Here is a 24,605-nt window from a genome sequence, read left to right on the forward strand (position 1 = left end):
AAAAACATGCAGTGTGGTTTCTGTAATCCTCTTGCAGGGATAATTATTTTGTAGTGTGGTTTTTGGTCATATATATGCATTCGTGCATTACCAGTACTATTTGCTACGGATTAACAATTGATGCTACGTACTGATAACGTTAACGAAAAAGATACAATGTCAATCTTAGACTTATTATAATCAGGAAATGACAAATTCACACACTTCTGAAAGCACCCTCCCCATCCTCCATCCCAGTCAATGTATCATACAAAGGCTTATTCAACGTCTCCGGCAAATAAAATGCAAACATTCCACCCACAATCCCACACATGGCAAACACTGCAAACGGCAAACCCCCACCCAAAACCACCACAAACGGGGCCAAAATCGCCCCCATTTGTGCGGCTTGTGTGGCACATCCAAGCGCTGCATTCCTCACCACAGTCGGAAACAACTCCGTGGTGTAAATAAAAAGCAAATTGTAAGTCCCCGCCATCCCAAAAATCCCCAAAATCCCGCACACCATCCTAACAACTTTCCACACCCCAACATTCCCCACCAAGCTCCCAAGAAAACAAAAAACCCCACTAAACCATAGTGTCCCAATTGCCAGTGGCTTCCTTCCATACTTGTCCAGTAATATTGCTGTGATTGTGAAAGCTGGCATTTCCGCCACGGCATTGAGTAGCACGTTGATGTAGAGGTTGGTTTCGAGGTTGACAACGTTCAAACTCAAACCATAGTACACGACCGAGCACAAGAAATTTATGGTCACAGCTAGGAATAACCGAATTCGAGTAACTGGAGACTTCATCACATCAATTAGAGAACCACTTATTGCTTCTTTTCTCTCCAACAGTTCCTTGAACGTTTGGTCATCCTCGTTTGTAATAGTAGTACTATTATCATTGCTTGCTTCTTCGTCTAGGGTTAGGACAACTCCCTCAGGAAGGTAGTTCTTGTTGGACTTTGCAATTACGCGCATTAGTTTCATGGCTTCAGATATTCTTCCTCGTATGAGGTACCACCTTGGGGACTCAGAGACAAATGGTAGGACAACGAGCAAGAAGAGCAATGATGGGATTGAGGAGACAATGTAGAGCTCGCGCCATTGTGGGAAAATGTACGCAACACAAGAGAGGATTGCAATTCCTGTTGAGAAGAAGTAGAATGTGGACATTCCTGCTGCACCGCGCTTTGTAGGACCGACAGGTTCAGTGGCAAGGACGAAGGCACATAGACCAACCCCACCCGTGCTGAAGCCGGTGAGGAGGCGGAAGAGGACGTAGGTCCAGTAGTTTGGGGAGAATGCTGTTAGGCAGCCGAAGATCGTATTCACAATGCAAACAACGGTTAGGGAGCCTTTTCTTCCTAAAAACGAGTCTGACAAATGCCCAAAGATTCCCGCACCTAAAATGAAAATACGTAAATATTAATCTTAGTAGCCAGTTAAAATATAATAGCAAAAAAAAGAGTTCATTATCCAACATTAATTTACAATATTTGGTACATTGACTGAATTACACTAATAGTTTGTATTATCGACAATGTACCAAATACTATTTATTGGCACCTGTTACAGCCATTCACCATTTACATACACAGGTAACAAGTAGTACAACACAATCAAACCTGAAGAAAGAACTAAAAGAGAAATTTGGGCCCTATTACTTGACATGGACCAGGAAAATGATAAAGAGCACTAACCAAATTTCCTCTATCAATTTGGTTGCTCTTCTCCTTCTTCTTTTTATTTTTACTTTTTTAATGCAATGATATATTTATACTAGAGAATTAAAGATTGTGCTAAATCATAATTTGATACTAAATTTATCATCTACAAATTTCGAACTTAAAATCTTTTACTTACAAATAGAATAAAAATATTACTAAAATGCAGTAGAAGGTGTCATATGATGCTCCAATTGTATATGATTCATGTGCATATAACTAGAATTAGCATGACTTACTATAGCTATGATTTTATGATAGGATCAACGCATTACTACTGACCAAGGAATAATAGTGGCATGTGATGTCGACCTATACACTATTCTATATCGCCAGTTATTTGGGAACGCTTTGCACACATGCATGTAAAGGAACACAGATACATGCTACCTCTAGAATTATTGGCCTGCCGCTACGCTATATGCTGCAGGCTTCACCCGTATGAAAGCATCTTTAACTCAATCATGTAACCCCATTGTCGCCAGTTATTTTTTGTTGCATGTGAATTAGCCCGTTAATGGGATAGTGTGCTCTCGTCTTTATGTCTAAGTTCCAATCTTTTCTTCGTAAATTAAAATATATTGTTTTGTTAGAGAACAAAAGGAAATTAAAGTCAAATGATTAATATTTGTTTTCTTCTTTGGGTAGGTACTTAAGCGAGATATAATCATTCGAAACTAGGGTTTTGTTTTTCTTTTTTAGTCCAATGATATATTTTTACACTACAGAGAGGGAGAGTTCGGCTAAATTACACAATGAGTAACCGAATATGGTATCGCATTTACCATTCACAAGATTCGAATCTAATACATTTCACTTTCAATTAAAAAGAAATATTACCAGACTATAGTACTGAGTCACGAAACTAGGGTTTAGTTAAAGCCGAAAGAAGTGCTTTACAGGTAAGCTTGAAAGGATATACCTTCTATATGAAAAAAGCCTGCATTTGGATATACGTTCTACATGAAAAAAGCTTGCTTTTTTTTTTTTTTTCGTTCGAAAAAAGCCTGCATTTTTGGATATGCCTTTGTATGTGGAAAAGTCTGAACTTTGTCCAATACATTTGAGTTCACTTTTAGAAAAGAATGAACCCATCTCGAACCTTTTTCATTGTTTTTCCTTCTTATCTTTGCTATTTTAGATAAAGTGGCATCTCTCTTTAGTTTGTTAAATTCAGCTAGCTAGGACGTAATTATTGATTTCCACTCCAACTTGTAATGAGTTGTCGATTTTTATGAACTTTAAATGTAGTCAATACACTCTTTCTGAATTTTTAAAATTGACCAATTTTCCTCTTGAACTTTAGTTTTAGCCTATTACCTTCTGAACTTTTATAATTGGCCAATTTTCTCTCTAAATTTTAGGTTTTACAATGTAAAAATGTAATTTTATCCTTAATATGGACAACATATTGTATTTTTCTTCTTCGCTTTCCTTAGTTCACTTGGTGCACTTTTTTTTTTTTTTTTGAATTTTAGGGTTTAGGCGAGAAATTAAGGTTCGGGTTGGGGGGGGGGGAGGGAGAGAATTGGCCAATTATAAAAGTTCAGGGAGTAATCAGCTAAAATTAAAATTTCGAGGGGAGAAATTGGTCAATTATAAAAGTTTAGGGAGTAATTGGCTAAAATTAAAATTTCGAGGGGAGAAATTGGTTAATTATAAAAGTTACAGAGGAATAATCCGTTAAAACTATGGTTCAGAGAGAAAATTGGCAGTTTCTTAAAAATTCAAGTGAGCAATCGGCCAATACCTCAGATTAGATATGAACCCTTGGTTTTGTTTAATCTTTTCACATTTTCCCGTTTAATTCCATTTTTTAAGCTAATTCCAAGAGTTTAGTTTACATATGTGTTTTTGTTTTATATTCTATGTTTGAGAATAAATTTTCAAATTGGACATATGATAAAATAATATGCATTTAAATGATAGAATAAATTTTATATTCTATGTTTGAGAATAAATTTTCATATCGGACACATGATAGTAAAACTTCACACCTAATAATAATATGTAGTTAAGTTGGAGTTAATATCGATAATGTTAGTGGTATACATGCTAAACCTAAAAAGTGTATAATTTTACCCAAATTCATCCAAAATATACTAAAAGAGAAAAGAGATCAAACTTGAGTGCGTGTTCTAAGCAACATGGGATATGTTTTGTTATAAGTATAAAGAATGAGAGAAAAATTGAGCTTAACCTTATCTGTTATACAACCCAAAATGATGTATAGCAAGATAAATGAGAAGAACACGTGAGACCTCAGACCTGTTCCATATGTACTTAAGAAATGGACAAAATGACACCTATATCCTCACGCCATTGAAACCCAACCAACAAACTGAAAGCTACCTAGATTTCTCTGAGCTGCATGCAGACACAGAACATTCGTCGTCTTTCTCCAAAAGCATCCGCATATTTTGACTTCACTCACGCTATCACGCAAGTACCCTAGCTTGTTCTTCTCTCCACAGTCCAAATATTAATTAGTTTGTTTACAATATGTATATGTATATATATATACATATATATATATTTACAACTAGATATATTTTTCTGTTCTCTCGCGGTCATATTCTGCTAGCTGCTAGTGATAGTGATAGTGATGACAAGACAAGCCTTCTAAAGTCCTGATTAAAAAGTGTAATTTGGACATATTAATAAGGATAATGCTAGCCGGACTCGCCGATCTCGTGAATCTGTTTCGATTTAGTGCTCCTAGGGTTCCACTGTTACAAGAACTTAAGAAAATTGTAATTTAAAATTTTCAGTTCTCTTCTCCCTGGCACTATGAATTGGTAACCATGGTTGTCGATTTGCATATATCCATCGAAATATACTGGGGAAACCTAGGATTTGAATCTGTAAACCAAAGAAACAACCCAAGATCTGAATTTTGGAACTGAAAAAAGTCGGGGGTCAGTCTGCAATTTGAATTTGTCTCTCTCTTTTCCAAATTATTAATTTTTATATGGGTTTCTCACCACATCTTTTTTTTTTTCTCTAAATTTTTCCATCGGAAATTTGTGGATATTAGATACATGTTCTTGAACCATGAATAATTTGTATATTTTGTGGACTATGAGTTAGTGGGTTTGCTTGATAAGCTTTTAATGGAGTTTTTATAAGTTAGGAGCCATGATCCTTTCATCGTTTGAGAGATGCAACGGGAATTTTTTTACAGATATCTGGGTTTCATCCGCATGGAGATAAATTGGGGAGGAGAGGCGAGGAAGAGGGGACAAGAGAGAGAAGTATCATTATTACAATTTTTTAAAAAGTATATTAAGGAACACATGGTTGGCGAGTCGGACTGGACCAAAAACATGCTGTAGACGTAACTTTGTATAAACTACTCTTTTGCAATGTCACCAATTTTCCTATATATATTTTTGACCGTTTATGCAAAGTTCTAGTTACGTAATGCTTTTTGGTTTATTTTAATACAAAAATATTTATACTTTAGGCTAAGTCATATAGGTTAGTCGTAATAATTTGACTACACAAATCCACAAATGGAAAAACATGAACAATCTTCCACAACTAGTCAAAGACAGATTACTACTATATAATGGAATGGCTTAATCATTTAAAAATGTCCACATGCATATATTCAAAATAAAACTATTTGTACCGTATTTACTGTGCGGAATATTCTTAATGTTCATTATATCTTCCTAATTCATGAATTTTTATTGTTACAACATTACTGATTATTTTATGTGAGTAGATAGTCTTTTCTAAAATCTATATTAAAAAAAATATGTATATTCCATTTGTGTGCTCGTTATGTTCTTTGCACCTGTAAACATCTATCATCGACAAATTCGCTATCAAACAAGTTGGACCAAAAACGTATTTATATTTTCACAGTTGTAGAAGTTTATCTCGTATGTTATATTATCCCGTGATTTTTTTTAAAATTATAAACTAACAAAACAACAGATTAATTTGAGGGGGAGAGGAAGAGTAGGAAAACTGACCAATCATACAGCCGCCGAAGAACAAGGCCTGAGCCAGCCCAACCTTATACTTCTCCTCACAAACCAACCCCCATTCAGCAACGGTCGAGCTTCCAAGACCGCCGATCCACTCCCATGAACCCGGTTCGAGCCCGCAAACGGTCCTCGCCCCGGCATCGCAACCCGAACCAGCTGCTCCATCCAAACACCGCCAAGCCGGTTCACGGTCCGCAAATATCATGACCATGGTGTGGAAGGCCTCCAGAGCCCAAGCCAAGCTGGTCAGCACGAAGTGCTTCATTTGGTACGGACCAAACTCCCCGCAATACTTTTGTAACATGTCGTCGATGCATAGTTTCTCCGATTCAGGCTCTCCGGCGGGTTTATTTGCATTGGAGAGCAGAGGTGACCGGAGCTCGGGGCTCTGATCGCCTCCCGAGTCAGATGACGATGATGATGAACGGGTGGGCATGTTATGAATTGACCTAATTAATTTCTTGTATAAGAGGTGGTCGTGGTGGCGTTTCTCATGTCGAAGGTTTAAGAGGTGGTGGCTATATATATACTTGTGTTTTTCCTTGTCACCAGGAGCGTGATGCTTTTGGCTTGACACGTGGAGGGAACTCTAGCCGTCGATTTGTTTCCTAGCTTTTCTCACTCAAATGGGTTTTGCGGGAGAAGTATTTACCTGACATTGGTAAACGGTCACCCAGACGTTTTGCACCAATTATATAATATGACCACGTGAAGATAAATTTACACTTCTCGATATATTATTGTCACGAAATATTATTGTAATGGTGTAAGTTTCTCTCTTACGTAGGGCTTAGGGGTGGCCTGGCAAGATTAGGGAATGCTATTAGGATCTCTTTCCTTGGCATTACCCCATTTATCATGAAAGTAATAACTATTCTTTTGTTCGTGATAAATCACTATCTCAAGGACAGAGGTCGGTGTGAGTCACAAAGGGTTCATTAGGTTCATAGCCCAAATGCTGAAAATGTGAAGCTGTAGCTAAAACGCCTGAAGTCGTGTGAAAGAAAGAAAAGAAGAAGAGAGGGATTTTGCACCTTGGGTTTTTGCTTTAAGCTTTCCCACTGGGATTCCTCTAAAATTTGTTCCCCAGTACTCTTAATATGTTGATTCGATATTTCATAACTCATTTGTTTATTTTATATGAAAGATCTTGATGGAGCCGAATATGGATATGTTAAACGCTTTTAAGCACTTGAACCGCAAATTTTTTACAAAATTTCTTAAACTTGCGACAAGAAATACAGAGTATTTAAATAAAAGAACAATGAAGAATGAGAAAGATGAAGAACTAGAAAGAAAATTTATACAGAAATGAAGCTTCAGTATTTTTGAGAAAAATGACTAACTAATTACATTTGTGAGGTATAGTTCTAATTAACCTCAATAAACAAATCACTTAACAGCCTAGAAAATATTGTAACAACTTGTCTTCTTACTGGTTTGATACTGCTATTCTTTAAAAAAAAGAACTGATTTTGCTGTGCCGTACCAAACACTTCAGTGCTTTATTCGCATTGGAGAGCAGAGGTGACCGGAGCTCGGGGCCCTGATTGCCTCCCGAATCAGATGACGAATATGATGAGCTGGCGGGCATGTTATAAGTTGGCCTAATTAATTTCTTGTGTAAGAGGTGGCGGTGGTGGCGTTTCTCATGTCGAAGGTTTAAGAGGTGGTGGCTAAATTGCTATACATATAAGCTTGTGTTTTCCTTGTCGCTAGGAGCGTGATGCTTTTGGTTTGATACGTGGAGGGAATTCCAGCAGTTGGTTTGTTGGATCAAGGTTTATGACTCAAATGGGTTTTGTAGGATAAATACTTACATGATGCAGAGTAGATTATCATTTCGCCGTTTCGTACCAATTATATAATGTCACATGAAAATATATCGTCATATTTTTGTCACGAGATGTTATAGGCGGACTGTGAAGATTAGGGAATGTTCTTGGGATCTCTTTCCATGGCATTACCCCATTTTTCATGAAAGTAATAACTTTTATTTGTTCTTCATAAATCAATACCTCAAGGACAAAGGTCGGTGTGGGTCACAAAGGGTTCACTAGGTTCATAGCCCAAATGCCGAAAATGTGAAGCTGTAGCTACAATCCAATGAAGTCCTGTGAAAGAAAGAAAAGAAGAAGAAAGGGCTTTTGCACAAGGGGTTCATTAGGTTCATAGCCCAAACGCTGAAACTTTGAAGCTTTAGCTAAAATGCATTGAAGTCTTGTGAAAGAAAGAAAAGAAGAAGGGGCTTTTCCACCTTGTGTTTTTGCTTTAAGCTTCCCACTGCGATTCCTCTACAATTTGTTCCCCACTCTTAATATTTTGATTCGACATTTCATAAATCATTTTATAGGAGAGATCTTGATGGAGCCGAATATGTATAAGTTAAACACTTTTAAATACTTGAGTCACAAACTCTTTATAAAATTGCTCCAACTTACGACAAGAAATACTCAGTAGTAAAATAAAGCTTATTTTTAGCTGCACTCCCTAGAATTTGATTTCAATCCAACTTTGCTCTCTGAAACTCAAAAGTCGTCACTTTGCTCCTTGAAACTTGATTTTGATCCTACTTTGTCCCCTGAAACTCAAAATTCGCCACTTTACTACCTGAATTTTGATTTTAATCCCACTTTACTCTCTAAAACTCAAAACTCGACACTTTACTCTTTAAAACTCAAAATTAGCCTTACATTGCCTTGTTTCTATTTTTTAAATAAGTTAATCTCTTCAAAATTTATAATGGATAATTTGCCAAATTTCTCATGAAATAAATAAATAGTAAAAAGAACAAAACAAACTATTTTCTCTCCTCACCATGCATCTCCATTAATAACATAATAAATAACAAAATCAATGACAAAATCAATGAAACCAATGATATGGTGGCTGGAGATGGAGGGAGGGGGATGAATGTATGGGCAATGATTAGAGAGAGGGAGAGAGATGAAGCTCATTGTTGAATCTCACGTCTGCCAGAGGGAAAGAAGAAAAAAATTCAATTTAAATAGGATTGTCCCACTTTAAGTAATATCAAGGTCTTTTATGGTAAAACTTTATACCTAACGGATTTGACATGTAATAATTACTAAGTGAGGGATAATATCAGTGTTGGTTGAGTGAGGCTTTTGGCCTGTTGATTTGAAAAATTCAACACTCATGAATTGTTTTTTTTCTTCTTCTATTTTTCTTACTTTTTCTTTATTTTAATATGTTCTACAATATTTGAAAACTAAATTTTCTTTTCTTCTTTTGTTTCAATCTACGTCTCACAATTTAATTGGATATGTGAACATTATTCTTGTGCCACGTCAGTCATAAGTGTGCCCTAATTATACCACATAAGTAAACTTAACGGTTATTTAATGGAATACATAGAAACAACCCAAAGTGGAGTGAATATTTGAGTCTCAGGGAGTAAAGTGTTGACTTTTGAGTTTCAGGGGGCGAAGTGTGGTCAAAATCAAGTTACAAGAAGAAAAAGTGGCGACGTTTGAGTTCCAGGGGATAAAGTGGGATCAAAATCAAGTTTCAGGGAACAAAGTGACGACATTTGAGTTTCAGGGAGCAAAGTGGGATTGAAATCGAGTTCCAATGAACATTGCTAAAGATAAGTCTAAAGTAAAAGTATAATGAAGAATTAAGAAATATGAAGAATCTGAAAGAAAGTTTAGAGAGAAATGAAGCTTCTGTATTTATGAAAAAATGCCTAACTAACTACATTTGCGAGTTGCAGTTCCTTATATACTTATATACTGAATACAGTACAAGCTTACATGTAATTAACTAACCAACTAATAAATCACTTAACAGCCTCGCCAATATTGTAACAACTTTAACGGACATGACTATAGAGTAACCTATAATAAAGAGACATGTGTCTTCACTGATAGCGTGCCAAAAGGGTGGGATGGGCTGGGCTTTTGAGCAGTGAAGGGATAGGGAAAGGGGTTGGAGTCGTTGAACTTGGATTAACTAGTCCAACGGAGCTGACTGTTTGGCCTCCATTTGTTGGTCCGCAGATATAGATGTAGAATCAATATAATTGTTAGCAAGTCCTAGCCTCTAGGAGACCAATTGCGGTTATAATTATTTGACTTTTTACTTGTGATTAACTGGCAAGGTGAATGGAACATGCAACATCTTCCAGTATTGTAAACACAAGTACTAATAGACTAAAATCTATTTGATTAAAAGAAATAATCTTCATTTTTAACTCACTGAATTTGAGTTAAATTCCCCACATATTATTTAGGGGTGTGCTATCCACACACCTCATTTTACTTCTCACACACCCCTTGATAATTTATGTTTGTTGATCTTCTTCAATTCATTCGATCCAACGGCTGAAAATTCAAAAGATGTGTGAGAAGTAAAATGAGATGTGTAGATATCACATCCCATTATTTATAGGGCTATATATAATCAGCCTAGGTACATGTACATCAGTCACAAGTGGTATTTTTGTGGAGATTTAAATTGGGTGGGAGGATGCGAATACCATGATTTAAGTTTGCAGCCAATATAGGTGATCTATTCATTCCTTTATTATTATTATTATTATTATTATTTTATTTATTTAAGGGACAACTGGTGGCAAGCCACGGTTATCCATCCCTTTTAGAGGCCGGGAAGACTCACAGAGGTATTTCAGCCTCCCCTGACCTGAGTGCTGGTAAGTGACAACCATATTTTACGGGGCAGTAGCAAGGTAACTGACAACTAGTTCATCAGTTTGTCATGAGGCAATATAGCAGCTAGGGTTCCGGTGCGTGTTCTGCTCTCTGATTCCATTAAACTCTGTTTTATTTTTAATATAATTTGTTGGTAGAAACACTATTACACACATTTGAAACAAACCAACCCAACACTCCTAGCAAACGTTTGTTCCAACGACACCAGGACAACGTCGGACCTAAATGCCATTTTATTTTCGCGAAGAACAAAAGAAGGATTCTGCCAACTCATATAATTGGCACTGGATCAACAAAAAGTGCAGCAATAATATCCTTCACCACTTTACCAACATGAGTGTAGCCATCTTCACCTTTGTAGAGGAGATCTACTACCCTTGTTAAATTGAGAACACGCATGAGGACGGGCATTGGCACTGCAGTTGGTCTGTGGAACTCCTCGTTTATATCCTTCCACAGATTCACGACTTGTTTGTTAAAAACCTCGATCGTCTCTTGCTCCGACACCCCATATTGCTTCATGTAGCAATCAACACTAGAAGCAACATGCCCTCTCTCTTTCTCAAACTGCAAAAACATAGATTTTCAAAATATCATACTTGGACGTAAATTTATTACACTACTAACGTTGAAATTACATAGTCCTGATACTTTTTTAATTATTAAAGGGTACCATAGCATTTGTCAAAAAGTGGATGCAATCAATAGGTACTAGAAGCTGCTGTGTACCTTGGTCGTAACCATATCATCTATGAACCTGAAAAGGGTTGTTGAAGCTCTAACAATTTTGGCGTCATTGAAGAGCCACTCAAATGTCTCCTTGGTTACGATATCTCCCATACCAACCAAGGATACGGTTGAAAGCATTGGGTAGCCAGTGGACACAATAGCAACCGGCAAATACTCCTCCATAGTTGGGGTGTATCCTTCGTTTAACCATTTAGCCTCTTCAAGGTACGCTCGAGCAATACCTTTCAACTACACGGGGCATGTGTACGTAGTTAGTAAATTATAGTAACTAACCCCATAAAAAAAAAAAAAAGAAAAAAAAACTATAATCATGGCATAATCTGCACGTGTGAATATCATTTCTACTTAAATGACGTAGTTCTTTACTGAACAATGGATATTGTATTAATATAGGGAATTGTTATTGGCAATAAAAAAAATCTCATTTTGCACTCCAACCTTTCTATAATTAGAAAGAAAAATACACTTGTGAGGAGTGTAGGACAAGATTTTTAGAGTGCTAATAACAATACTCTTAATAAAGTGTCGATATCATTGTCAATAAACCTTGTGTCGTATTAATATCAATACAAATCCATTCGAACGTACTGCTTAGTGCATAGAGAATTTCTGATTTATGCACACACACAAACACTTCAAAAAATTGCTTAGACCATTAATTAAAAGTAAGCGTTGAAAGCTATGTATGTGCATGTTGGTATACATACGGATTCCTTTGTATAGTAAACTCGGTATGATCTTCCTTCCTTTACCATCTCTTCCTCAATTTCATAGATAACACTCAAAAGTGTATGATAAAATATTTGCATATAGTCCGGGAGTTCATCTAAGCAATTCATATCCCACCTGAGAATTTCATAAACCACATTAATCTTAAGCATATATATAGTTAGGAGTACTTCTCTGCGACAATAAGTCACGTTTAAATTATTAAAAAGCAAATACATTGAATTACTTCAGATTAGTACCTCTCAATTGCCCCGGTAAAGATCTCGAGTTCTTCGAATGTAGCATATGCGTCGTAGATATCATCCATCACTGATACCAGGGCAATCACTTTTGTAAGAAACTTTCTTGCTCTAACGTATTGGGGTTCAAAATATACTCCCACTATCCAAAGGTACAACTCCACAATCCTATCTCTTGCAAAAGGCAGCTTCTTTTCAAAGTCTAGATCTTTCCACCACCTAATCAAAGAAAATTAGTTACCAACTAAAAATACACACACACACACGCATATGGAGCACTAATTGATAAACATTTTAGGATCTACATAGCCCACCTCCAAGATCACCAATATTTTTTTAATTTAACCATCTATTATTAACTATGAGTGTTATCACAAGGGTCTCAGTGATATATTTGTGGTGAACTCACACATATAAACTCTATATTATTTTGCTATATTCGAGACTCTATTCTCCACCTCTAATTGCAAACTCTTTTATATATGCTTACTAATTCAAAGACTTACCTAGTAATCTCACTAAGCTCCTTTTTGTGTAAAGATTGAACCAGATTGAAATCTAACTTTGCAAGTTTCAGTAGAGCTTCGTTATGTGCAGCTTCATCTTGGTAGATTGACATGTAACACCTGGCACATACCCTCTCTAGATCCTTTTGCAAAGGTCTCTCTAAGGCTTGAGTTGTTTGTTCTGTTAGCTGATAGCTTACATTTGTTGTTGAAGCTGACTCAAGGTGAGTGGTGGTGAAAACAAGAGCCTCATCAAGTATATCTTCACCCCGGACCCCTAGATGTGCTGCTTCATAAAGGCTTAGCATGCCCGGAATGTCGGCAGTTAAGCATCCCTTGAATTTGCCATTTGCATCTTTGAACTTGTTGAATATATCTGCTTGATTGTTATAAAAAATGAATTATTAGTTGGCAAAGCTCACTCACATTACACTAGTGTGCATGAATATATTCAAACCTACCACATGAAACATTATATCCGTGTTGTCTTAGTAGCCGAAAACCAAGAGCAACAATGTGAAGATCACCACCAACATCTTCATGGTCGTTAAATGTGCCATGCATACGTTTTAGTGTTTCTTCGATTTCGCTTGCGAAATGGTACGCCACGCCAAGGCGTTGGATTGCATCGATCAACTTCAGCTGATGTGAAAAGTCACTTGCCATAGTTTTGAATACTTCACTCCTCACTACTTCTTTCAGCTCATCAATTTCTTGTTTATTACGGGCATGAGTTGTCTACAGCAAAAAGAATTTACTAAATAAGTGAAAATAGATTTTTTTGTCTAAATAAAATTGTTATTAGCACTCAAAATAGTCATAATGCTCTATCTTTTATTTTCTCGCTAAGTAAAATGCAGAATAATTTTTTTAGAGTACTAATAGCAGCTCTCAACATGCAAATCTGGAATATATGATCTAGACATGATAATTGCAAGAGATTACAATGTCTTGGGAATCATAGTTGATGAACCGATCTCCCCAAATGCTTGGTGGGAAATTTGCCGTCGGACGAACAATTTCGGGCTTAGCATTTGTCGAAAGGACTCCTGCACAAATTGGGATAGACATGATATGCTTTTTTTTTTTTTTTTTCCTTATCTATCTATTTGAGCTTTGCTATGCAAATATGAAAATCATTGATTATAGGCTCATCTATATATAGGAAAGGAAATGGTCCTTATACTATTTCTGACGTTTCATGGGGCCATTTGATTTGGAGCATATATATGTTTGGTGTTTATGTCTTCCTTTAGAGATGACAGGTGAACAGATCATAAGGCTTATCAACTATGCATCCATGCTTAATTTCTGCGTTGGATATGTATTCAAACATGGAGGAGGATTCTCTCCTCTCCTAATCTCTCTCTCCTTCCCTCCCCTTCTACTTGAATGGTTACGGTTAAGCCACGTTAACATCTTATATTGACTTATTTATAAAGACAATAAGACAAAAAGCAAAGTATGAGAGAACGGAGGGAAGGAGATGAGAATAAAAGGGGATAGTATCCTACTCCTTCAAAAATACACATACCGACAAATATCACCTAGATCGCACTCAATCTAGCTTTATATGAATGACACTATGTCTTACGACTTATATGATTCCGAAGTAACAAGTTAAAATGTACTTAGCATGTGTCTTATTTATTTTCCTCTTCAATCTTGGCTTAAAAGTGAGATTTGAGATAGAACTTGGATTGTCTGCCTTCCTCATTCCATGCTCTCTCCATGCCTTCATATATTTAGTGGTCACAATTAAGTCACGCCAACATTTTATATCGATTTTTTTATAGAAATAATAAGACAAAAGCAATGAAAATATAAAAAGTTGACGTGACTTAACCGTGACCACAGAAATAAGAGGATATGGGGAGGGCAGACAATCCAAGTCCTTTGAGATATATTATATTTTTGTCGCTTGCATATTATATTTTTATTCTCAGAAACAGAATAAGTCGAAGGAGAGGAGATATATTAACAAGAATGTGAGAAAGTAAAAAAAAAAAAATTGTGAAAATCTTTCCTTACAAAAAATGAAAATATGTGCCACTATAACACTCGGTCAATCGTGGGTCATATCAGATTGTTTAATCATCTTAATACATGAAGCAATCGTGGCTCTCTGTTCCTTATAAAAATAAAATAAAGGAAGCCTATCTTCAACGCAATCTCTTCTAGCATAATCCATTATATTATTGACAGTGAACCCAAAAATTGGCAGGTGAATACAAAATGGACCCATTGAAGACAGTGCGCAATTGTCGAATGCAATAGTTTGGTAGGTGAATACGAATGAGGATGCTCTTCAGATCCTTTTTTATGAGGATTTTGGAAATTTTCAAATCGTATTTGTTTATTGTAAATCGTACGGTCATAAATTATTTTAAATATTTTTATTAAAAATTAAATATGAATAATATCTGATAAAAACTGACTTCATAATATACGATAAACGAACATGATTTAAGAATTCTTAAGATCCTCACAAAGAGTACCCTCATTCGGTGAATACAAAATGCACATATTCAAGACACTGCACAATTTTCGATCATTTCGACCTAATAGTAAACCATCAGTCCACTTATTTTAAACTGTTAGATGTACATGCTCCTGGTCGTGGGTTGCATGAGTAGCAAATAGGGCGGTGGATTTCATTGCAAGGAATATATCACCGGAGATGTGCGGCTTCAGCTGGGTTGTCAGACCTCCATCTTTGCTTGTAGGTATTTTGAACAAAGACGGTCTTCCATGTCCTCCATTGTAAGGGTGGCGAGTCTTTTTGCAAGGGTAGATGGGACGACGATGGTGTCCTGTGTGATAGCGTCGCATTGTGTCCTGTTTCCTGTTTAGCTTGGTTTCTGCTCCCTGGGCTTGTGGGGAAGCTTTCTGTTTGTTGTTTGGCTTGGTGTCCTTTTGTTTCTATGAATCGTTTCTTTCAAAAAAAAAAAAAAAAAGATCAGATTGAATTTTGTGAAGAAGTTTAATAAAGCATGGACTGCTTTTAGATGGGAAAAAACGTGAAGCACGTGACAATGTAGGTTTTTTTTGGAGAAACTGGGAAAAGTTCATAACCAGGGCCGGAGCCAAAAACATAGGGAGGCCTACCAGGAGGCAACAACCAAAGAAAACAAACAAAAAGCGGTGAAGAGGGGAACAAGGGCTAAAGACGCTGCACCAAGTCCCAAGCGTCGCCCCCTACACTACTCAAAAAATTACGGAGGACACGGGAGGCCATCCTTGTTTAAATATGGACCAACGAAGATGGGGATGGTTAATCCAAGTAAAACCGCACATCTCCATGTTACTTCTTGATGCCCTACACTACCCAAAAAATTACGGAGGGCACGTGATAGTGTAGTTTTGCAATTTAATCAGCTTATCAACTATGTATCCATGCTTTGTGATTGGGAGACGTATTGAAATGCATACATATCGACAAATATTACCTAGGTCGCACTCAATCTAAGATCTATACAGGATCTTTTTCGACAAGAGAAAATAAAACTGTTATATTTTTCACTATCAAGTAATAGCATGTTTTATGTTGAAGAATTCTTTAATAGCTCATTTACTAATTCATAATCAGATTAAAGAGAATTGAATTGAAGATGAATTGAATTAAAGATGAATTGAATTGAGGAGAAAACAGAATTAGATTCCAGTTAAAGTTGTTTACTATACTAACTAGAATCGGAGTAAAAATAATATTGATTTCATATAACTTGTTTACTAGTTTACCTAAATCGAAATTAAAACTAATTTGATTACTAAACTACCCTGGTATAACATAATTTTTTTTCATGCTAGTTAATGAGATTTAATTTTATATCATACTAATAAATTTCATCATGTAAGATTTTGTGTTATAATTTAATAAAAAATAAAAATATTGGACCATCCTTATCCCACCCTTTCGCCCAAATGCATCCTCATCCATTCCCACCCATTTTGTTATTTGATAAAAAAAAAACTCATTCTTCTTCCGGATCTTTCATCATCCTCATTCCACCTCTTTGCCAAGATGCATCCTTAACCTTTTCTTTCCCAACTACCCTCTCACTTGTTCAAATGCATAGACCCCACGGCTTCCCCTTTCATTCTAATCACTTGTCTTTCTCGTCTTTTCTTTTCCAACAGCCCTCCCACTTGCCCAAATGCATAAACCTTCACGATGTCTCCTATCATCCTCAATCAATTTTCGTTTTTTGTCAATAGGTTCTGCAAGCAACCAGGAGAATAGGGTTTGGTGGCCTAAGTCCTCCAATAGAAATTGGTGGATTGGAGAAGACGGATATAGTATCTGCCTGCTGGTGGTGAAGTTGTAGATTATTTTGTATTAAGCAAAATTATAGGAGGGCAATCTCGGAATAAAAGTTGTATTCCGGATGGCCTCCAATATCCAAAACTCAAATACTAGCTTAATATAGAGAATCTCACTCCGCCAATTTCAGGAGTTCAATTCGGGAATTAGGAATTTAGGTGCGGGTCCCACACGTAAGCTGATTCCTACCCAAGCGAATCTCATTGATATTTACAGTTAAAATGTTTGTCCTTAATTAGCTTGCAGACAATTGCTTGAATAAGTAATTTTTAGTTTAGTGTTCAATAGATTATTTATTTCTCACTACAGGCACAGGCACAATTTATACGTCAATTGGCCTATTCTAAATATACAAATTACAAAATATTGATGAAACTTGGTTTTGATATTTGTAAATTCATCATTCCAGCTAATTTTTCAAACATCTATCCGAGATAAATTAAGAAAGTCTGACAGTCTTATACGCTTATGATATGAGTTAACTACACATTCTATCAATTGAGCCTTGTTAGTAGCCCCTGCTCACTTGCACCTCAACCCTCTCCAATATGGATTTCTTGAGTTCTGGTTAGGAGCCTTCATTGCACCTAACGAGGGTAATCTAAGTTTCCTCAAGCCCTGCTCCGCTTTTTATAGTTTTTTTCTTCTGTCTGTTCTTTACGAATTCCTTTGAGTTACTACTAGGCATTTGAGTCTTCTTGATGACTTTCACAAGTCTCCGCCGTTCCGATTTGCAGCTTATTACTTCACTCTTTTATGCATGGTCTCCACCATTTCTTACGTCTAGGATTTTGCCGTAAGATTTTTTATGGCATTTGTTTCTATTAAGTGAGATTTTAAATATATTTGAAATTCTTATAAATAAAAGTAGAGTCTGCCAACATATATGGATTCCAACTCTATTAGAGTGTTGGTATAAATATGATATAAAAAAAAAGATAATATTAGAGAAATCAAAATTTTAAACTAAATTTGCAAATCAAATTATGTGTCACAAATAGGAAATAAGCACGTTAATAAACACTTAATAATTCAATCATCTACCTCTACATTATTGAGTTTACAAAACTTAGTTTAACATCTCTAATATTATCCACAATAAAATATAATTAAAATAGCATTTTTTAATATATAATGGACCAAAATAAACAAAGAACACAAAAAATAAAAGTGAGTGGCAATATTATTTTTCTTGAAGTCGGATGAGATGCACATGTCATATGAGGTGTACAAAAGACTTTTGCACCAACATGCATTGTCACTAAGACAAATTATTGCAGTCCGTCGATATTTAAATATTAAAATCTTCACATGTCACTGCTTAATAAGACAAATATTATAATCTTCACATGTCACTGCTCACTAAGACAAATTATTGCAGTCCGTGGATCTTTAAATATTATATTCTTCACATGTCACTGCTCACTAAGACAAATTATTGCAGTCCGTGGATCTTTAAATATTATAATCTTCACACTATGGCAGGCAGCATACTTATGCTTTAACTCTATAGGGTTGCTTATATTTATTTTAGAGTTATTTTGGTTGCAGTCTGTGGTGAACTCAATTGTTAAATTGAAATTGATCAAAGTTTTTATTTTTATTTTTATTTTTTTATTTTGTACACTTCAACATTTTAGTATTTAGGGAACATTATATATAGAGATAAAAACTTTCACTATATTTCAAGAAACTCCTCTTGTTTTTAAACATGTTAAGAAGAGACAAAAATATAGGAGAGACAAAAATATACAAACAACTAAAGTACAACCCAAAAACATGGAAACCATGCTTTAAAGTACCATTTATACCCCTAAGACTTATAGAACCCAACTCTCACAAGTCCAACAAAATTAATATATGTCATAAGCTCAACCAATTCTCAACTATTTTTGCATAATCAATTCAATACTCCATATGAGGATGTGGTATCGCTATTGCAAGTTGAGTTGATTGCTGCAAGAAGGGTTGTCATGTTTGTAGAGGAGTTGCAAGCTACTGAAGTTTAATTCGAAGTGTAATTTCTTTTTTCCTATCAAAATAGGCCTTACTTATTGGAGTGTAATTCGAAGTGTTCCTTTCCATATTCTTATCATCCATCTCTTGTATTCGTTTGGCCCGTTCTTCATGCCTACAGTTCCTTTCTTCCGCCTCAAGGGTAGTTTGCTCCGCCATTAATTGCAATGAGGCTGCCACTTCCTGTTGAGCGGCGTAATCATCATTTGCCTTGCCCTTTTCCTTCAACCTTCGTGTCTTGTTTCGTCCCATAGCCCTAGGTATGGAACCTTCACCCGAAGACGGATTTTCTACCCTTATTTGTTGAATGGTAGGAGATCCATCTTCATCAATATATGCAGCTGAGGATGCAGTTCCGAACACCAGCTTAGGACCTACTCTATGTTGAGGTGGATCTTCAAATAACACCCACCATTTACAAATTTCCCAACAACTCTGAAACTGAAAGGGTTTCAAGCTGCCCTATATATACAATTCCTCCGTTTGGCGTACCTAGAAAATAAAATTACAAAAATTAAAAAAAATTAATTTATGAAATTAAATGTCATATAATTAAATGTATTTACGAAAATTAAAGGAAAGTAATTCATGAAATTAAATGTAATATAATTAAATATTTAAAATAAATTGTGAAAACACTTACTTCGTCGTAGTAGTTAGCGTCGTTTTAATGTCTACTTGTGGCTGCTAACAGTGCTTGATGCCATTTGTTCAAACTTGGGTGAAGATGTTTCTTCCATCTTGAAGAACAACTCTCGTGGTTTCAGACATTCAGTGGAGTGATGCCTTCGTAGAACTCTAAGTATTTTTTGGATACACGAATCCAAACACGTTCACTTGTTTGAGAACTCCCCCCACAATATCTTCTGACACCCATCTATAAGCCTTGCAAAGAGCTTCATCATTTTTCAGGTCCAAGCCCTACCTTTTATTGCAGACGAGGCCATTTGAAAATTATTGAAATAATTGAAGGAAATGTTTTTGAAAGAGGTAAGAAAATATGAGAATTGAAATGGTGTAGGAATGGTGAATGAATGATTTAGGTATTTATAGGAAAAAAATTAGAATTTTTAAGAATTAAAAAAAAAAATTGGCCCAAAAAACCAAACAAAAAAAAAACAATAAATAAATTGAATCCAATGGTAACTGGCATTAGCTAGCAATGGCTAGCTGACGTCAGCTAGCCATTGGATTCAAAAATTTGTTTAAGAATTCATGTTGGATATAACCGACAGGATTAATAACAAAGTTGTCAGTTATATCTGACATCAATTCTTAAATTCCTGGCCCAGCCCGGGGCTGGCTGGCTGGCTCCTTTGGGCCAGTCAGTTGGCCATTTGGCCCTTTCAGATTTCGTGGGGCTCACGAGCCCTCTGGCCTAGCCCTCAGTTGGAGACGATTTTCGAGTTAATTTTGGCCTTTTAGCCCTCTGGACCCTTCAATTGGAGATGACCTAAACTTACTCATGTTAGACGAGAAACAAATTAGGTAGCACATAGGCTTGCAAGAGTAGTAATCGGAGAGCAACATGAGATGGATTGTTTCAAGCAATCATCAGATATAGTAGCAGACATCTTAATTTGGGATAGTTGTATTAAGTGATTACATCTTTTCTCTTTTATTTTGTAACAGTGACCTCTTTTTTTTTTCAAAAAATTCACTTCTTTATGTTTTATCCTCTTGTACATATTTTATCAACATATTAATAAATATCGCATCTTTCTATAAAAAAAATAAAAATAAAAATAAAAAAACTATGTATTATAGAGGAAAAAATAATAAAAATATAAATTTACTCACTTGATTTGCCTAACCAGGAATTACAAAAAAAAAAAAAAAATTCACGAGATACAATTGAGTAGACATGTCCCGTCAATTTTTGTAGTACAATTTTGCCTACTTTAATTGCCTCTAACAATAAAGACTCTCCTATTCCTTAAAATAAAAAAAAAAATAAAAAAAAACACACTCTCCTATCGTCTGAAGAAAAACAAATCTTATATTTTCTTCAAATATATCCAAGGAAAAACCAAACTCTAAGATATGTCGATTAGGTTAGCATTCAAGGTAGTGTGCCTGCTCTTTACACCCAAGTTCGAATGTTATCCTCTGAGTTATGTAGGTGGTTTTATCACAAATCATTAACGGTGTACTTGAGAAATTTCTAGGCTTTTGAAACAAAAATAGAGTAAGCATAAGTACGTACATCATTACTAGCAGAAGGGGAACACCCAACTATCAATTAGTATGGACGATCAAGGCCACAGTACCGGAGCAATTACAGAACAACGACATGTGAGGGTGACTACAAGAGAGATGCATGAGAGAGAGGAGAAAGTCAAATATTGATATAGAAATTAGACCACGCCTTTTGTTTTGCGACAATTTATCAAACAATGATGGACCAAAGGATGATTGAAGGTCAATAAGAGAGAAATTTAAATTATCGGTTTATTAACTCATAAGATTATTTATTGAAAATGCGAGAAGATAAAATTTGTCACATTTATTATATGTTTAGATTTTTTTTTTTTTTGGTATTTACGTGATTATATATAAATGTGTAAAATAAAACGAGCAAATACAACACAGCATGAAACATAAACCTAGCTATATTGATTGAAAATAGGGGGTCTTAATGAAAAACTCACGGTATTGTTCACTTAAACCAAAAATCAGATTTTTACATTAAAAAGTCGAACCTGGTACTATTCACTTTACCCTTTATTTTGTCCTTATCGTTAAAACTCAAAGTTTTCAAGCTATTTTCATTAGTTTTCTTTTAAAAATATAAACCTAAGTGTGTCTAACGTAGACGATCCATTTAAAGACAAATTTAAATGAAAAGAGTTTTTTGTTCACATAACAATATTCAATCATCAAAAAATTTCAAGTGGCAAAATTTGTTTTTAGGGTAAATGATATTACGTATGCCTACAAAACACTCATCCATCCATATCTACCACATGCTGCACTCTGCCATTTTTATAAGAATTAGCTCACTCACCATCAGTGACGGATTCAGAATACGAATTTCGGAGGGTTCCAGTGTTAAAAGTCTAAATTTTTTTTTTTAATATAGAAATAGAGCACAAAGTGCGTAAAAGAAATTTTCAATTTATTCGTTGAAACATTTTGTCGAACACTTGGTGGTCTTGTTGTTATCAACCGAACCAAGTTATGCACATATCAAAAGATATTAACATCTGCCGAAGAAATTTGATGAGGGCAATTGGGAGAATTTGTCGAGTATTATCGAAGTAACTTGAGAGAGTCATTTTGTCAAATACTTAGTGTGCATAAAAAGGATCATAACAAACATTTGGAGGACCCTTGAAAGATTGTCACATTTATATTTCTCGGAGGACCACCTTGGTCCCAATATGCACCCGCCACTATTCACAATGGCATCATCACATCACACACTCTCTCAAGAACAGAATTAGAAATTTTACAAAATTAAGAATCTTTTTTCAACGATTCTAATGTGTGAGTGACAGACTGGTATTATCTTAGAGATACGAGAATGGAGTTAGCTAATTTTTCTTGATATTGAGGGTTAATTTCTATTAAGTGGGGTAAAGCTTCCTGAAAACTTGCACTAAGCTAGAGCAAACCCTAATCTAGGGTGCTCTCCTTATCTCCTTCTAGCTTTGCTCCCATTGTATTGAAGCATATCTGACTAAAAATTCAGATCTAGGATTTTGAACAAAAATTAAATAATCATATTTAGTACGTGAAAAAAAAAAAAAAAAAAAAAAAACGAGTGTGTAGCAACAAAACACCACACGAAAACACAACGATTGGCCAAAGGAGGCAAACGGCCATTTAATTTAACTTAATTTAATTAAAAAGATCTGGCAAAATGGCCCAAATTTCATGTGAAATGTCACCGTCGCGTCCAATTGAGAATGGCGACGGCCGAACGTTGGCCGTTGTAGTTGGGCATGTCACCTCACAATGGGTTGTGTGCCCTTGTGAAAGCCTCCGACTTTCCCCACCCCTCCACCACCCGCAGGTGAGATGTATCTGATTTGTTTTCTGGCCGGGCTCACACCATGGGTCGGGTCGGGCCCAGAACTTTGGTCATCCATCTCCTTACTTGTTGCTTTTACTTTCAAAGTTGCAAGGGAAGAAAGAAAGAACATTGTTCTTCCTCTCTTCTCTTCTACTAGGGTTTTGAATCTTGATCTTTTGTTCTTGCTTTTCAAATATAATTGGTTAGTAGTAGTTGGGAATTGTCAATTGTGGGATTCAATTCTTTCATTTATATATTTATTGATCTTCCACATATGCATGAACGACTAATGCTAGCATTTCTCTCAAATAAACAACGTGACTTGAAAGAAACTAAAACAATTGAAACGCTGAAAAATGACAGAGCGAATGGTGCAACCTCAATGCTACCTACCTACCTCCATACAAACACACATTGGTTTTGATTGGTTCTTTTGTTCTTGCTTTTCATATATAATTGGTTAGTAGTAGTTGGGAATTGTCAATTGTGGGATTCAATTCTTTCATTTATATATTTATTGATCTTCCACATATGCATGAACGACTAATGCTAGCATTTATCTGAAATAAACAACGTGACTTGAAAGAAATTAAAACAATTGAAACACTGAAAAATGACAGAGCGAATGATGCAACCTCAATGCTACCTACCTACCTCCATACAAACACACATTGGTTTTGATTGGTTCTTTTGTTCTTGCTTTTCATATATAATTGGTTAGTAGTTGGGAATTGTCAATTGTGGGATTCAATTCTTTCATTTATATATTTTTTTGATCTTCCACATATGCATGAACGACTGATACTAGCATTTCTCTCAAATAAACAACGTGACTTGAAAGAAATTAAAACAATTGAAACGCTGAAAAATGACAGAGCGAACGAATGATGCAACCTCAATACTACCTACCTACCTCCATACAAACACACATTGGTTTTGATTGGTTCTTTTGTTCTTGCTTTTCATATATAATTGGTTAGTAGTTGGGAATTGTCAATTGTGGGATTCAATTCTTTCATTTATATATTTTTTTGATCTTCCACATATGCATGAACGACTGATACTAGCATTTCTCTCAAATAAACAATGTGACTTGAAAGAAATTAAAACAATTGAAATGCTGAAAAATGACAGGGCGAATGGTGCAACCTCAATGCTACCTACCTACCTCCATACAAACACACATTGGTTTTGATTGGTTAATACCCAATTAATTATTTTTAATTGATTTCAACTTTTTGGACTTTTGTTATCATTTTTTATGAGAGGAACATGATGATTATCATTTTTATAGTCAAACTTCAAAGATGGCGTCCTCAGACTGTAACGACTTAAATGAATAAACCCTAATTAAACTAGTAAATTAGTAAACCCTAAACCCTACACTAAAAAACGTCTGCATTTTGTAAAAACCTTTAAGAGCGTATTGTTCTATTGTCATACATGTATTGTTTAACAAATGTTTTACGTAAAATTTTTAGATTGTGAATCTGAGCCACAATGAACTATATTTAAATCAAGGGAGCATTATATATAGAGACAAAAACTTTCACTATATAGGAACTCCTCTAGTTTTTAAACATGTCAAGGAGAGGCAAAAATATAAAACAACTAAAGT

The 24,605-nt window shown here is 35.5% G+C and overlaps 2 protein-coding genes across 2 annotated transcripts; both read right to left on the reverse strand.

The window, feature by feature from the left end:
- Positions 1-145: 145 nt before the first annotated feature.
- Positions 146-6,215, reverse strand: LOC103938204 (organic cation/carnitine transporter 4-like). The gene is made up of 2 exons (XM_009348202.3): positions 5,697-6,215; positions 146-1,392 (listed from the first exon to the last, which is right to left on the reverse strand). Exons 1-2 carry the CDS (start codon positions 6,145-6,147, stop codon positions 197-199), a joined length of 1,647 nt encoding a protein of 548 aa, XP_009346477.2. The 5' UTR covers positions 6,148-6,215; the 3' UTR covers positions 146-196.
- Positions 6,216-10,662: 4,447 nt separating this feature from the next.
- LOC103938208 ((-)-alpha-pinene synthase-like) lies at positions 10,663-14,067 on the reverse strand. The gene is made up of 7 exons (XM_009348205.3): positions 13,575-14,067; positions 13,091-13,367; positions 12,630-13,005; positions 12,124-12,342; positions 11,863-12,001; positions 11,135-11,383; positions 10,663-10,972 (listed from the first exon to the last, which is right to left on the reverse strand). Exons 1-7 carry the CDS (start codon positions 13,698-13,700, stop codon positions 10,676-10,678), a joined length of 1,683 nt encoding a protein of 560 aa, XP_009346480.1. The 5' UTR covers positions 13,701-14,067; the 3' UTR covers positions 10,663-10,675.
- Between the last annotated feature and the right edge of the window lie 10,538 nt (positions 14,068-24,605).

Source organism: the organism of the source record quoted next, unplaced genomic scaffold (genome assembly GCF_019419815.1).
Source record: "Pyrus x bretschneideri cultivar Hongxiangsu unplaced genomic scaffold, Pyrus_bretschneideri_v1 Contig23, whole genome shotgun sequence".
Classification (NCBI taxonomy): domain Eukaryota; kingdom Viridiplantae; phylum Streptophyta; class Magnoliopsida; order Rosales; family Rosaceae; genus Pyrus; species Pyrus x bretschneideri.

Bases quoted from the DNA above. Each gene is read 5' to 3' on its own strand.
- LOC103938204 (XM_009348202.3), bottom strand. From the start codon at position 6,147: ATGCCCACCCGTTCATCATCATCGTCATCTGACTCGGGAGGCGATCAG. The intron at 1,393-5,696 runs GTCAGTTTTCCT...TTTTCATTTTAG, and splicing joins CTTCGGCGGCTGTATGATTG to GTGCGGGAATCTTTGGGCAT.
- LOC103938208 (XM_009348205.3), bottom strand. From the start codon at position 13,700: ATGTCTATCCCAATTTGTGCAGGAGTCCTTTCGACAAATGCTAAGCCC. The intron at 12,002-12,123 runs GTACTAATCTGA...TGAAATTCTCAG, and splicing joins TTTACCGGGGCAATTGAGAG to GTGGGATATGAATTGCTTAG. The intron at 10,973-11,134 runs GTACACAGCAGC...ATGTTTTTGCAG, and splicing joins ATGATATGGTTACGACCAAG to TTTGAGAAAGAGAGAGGGCA.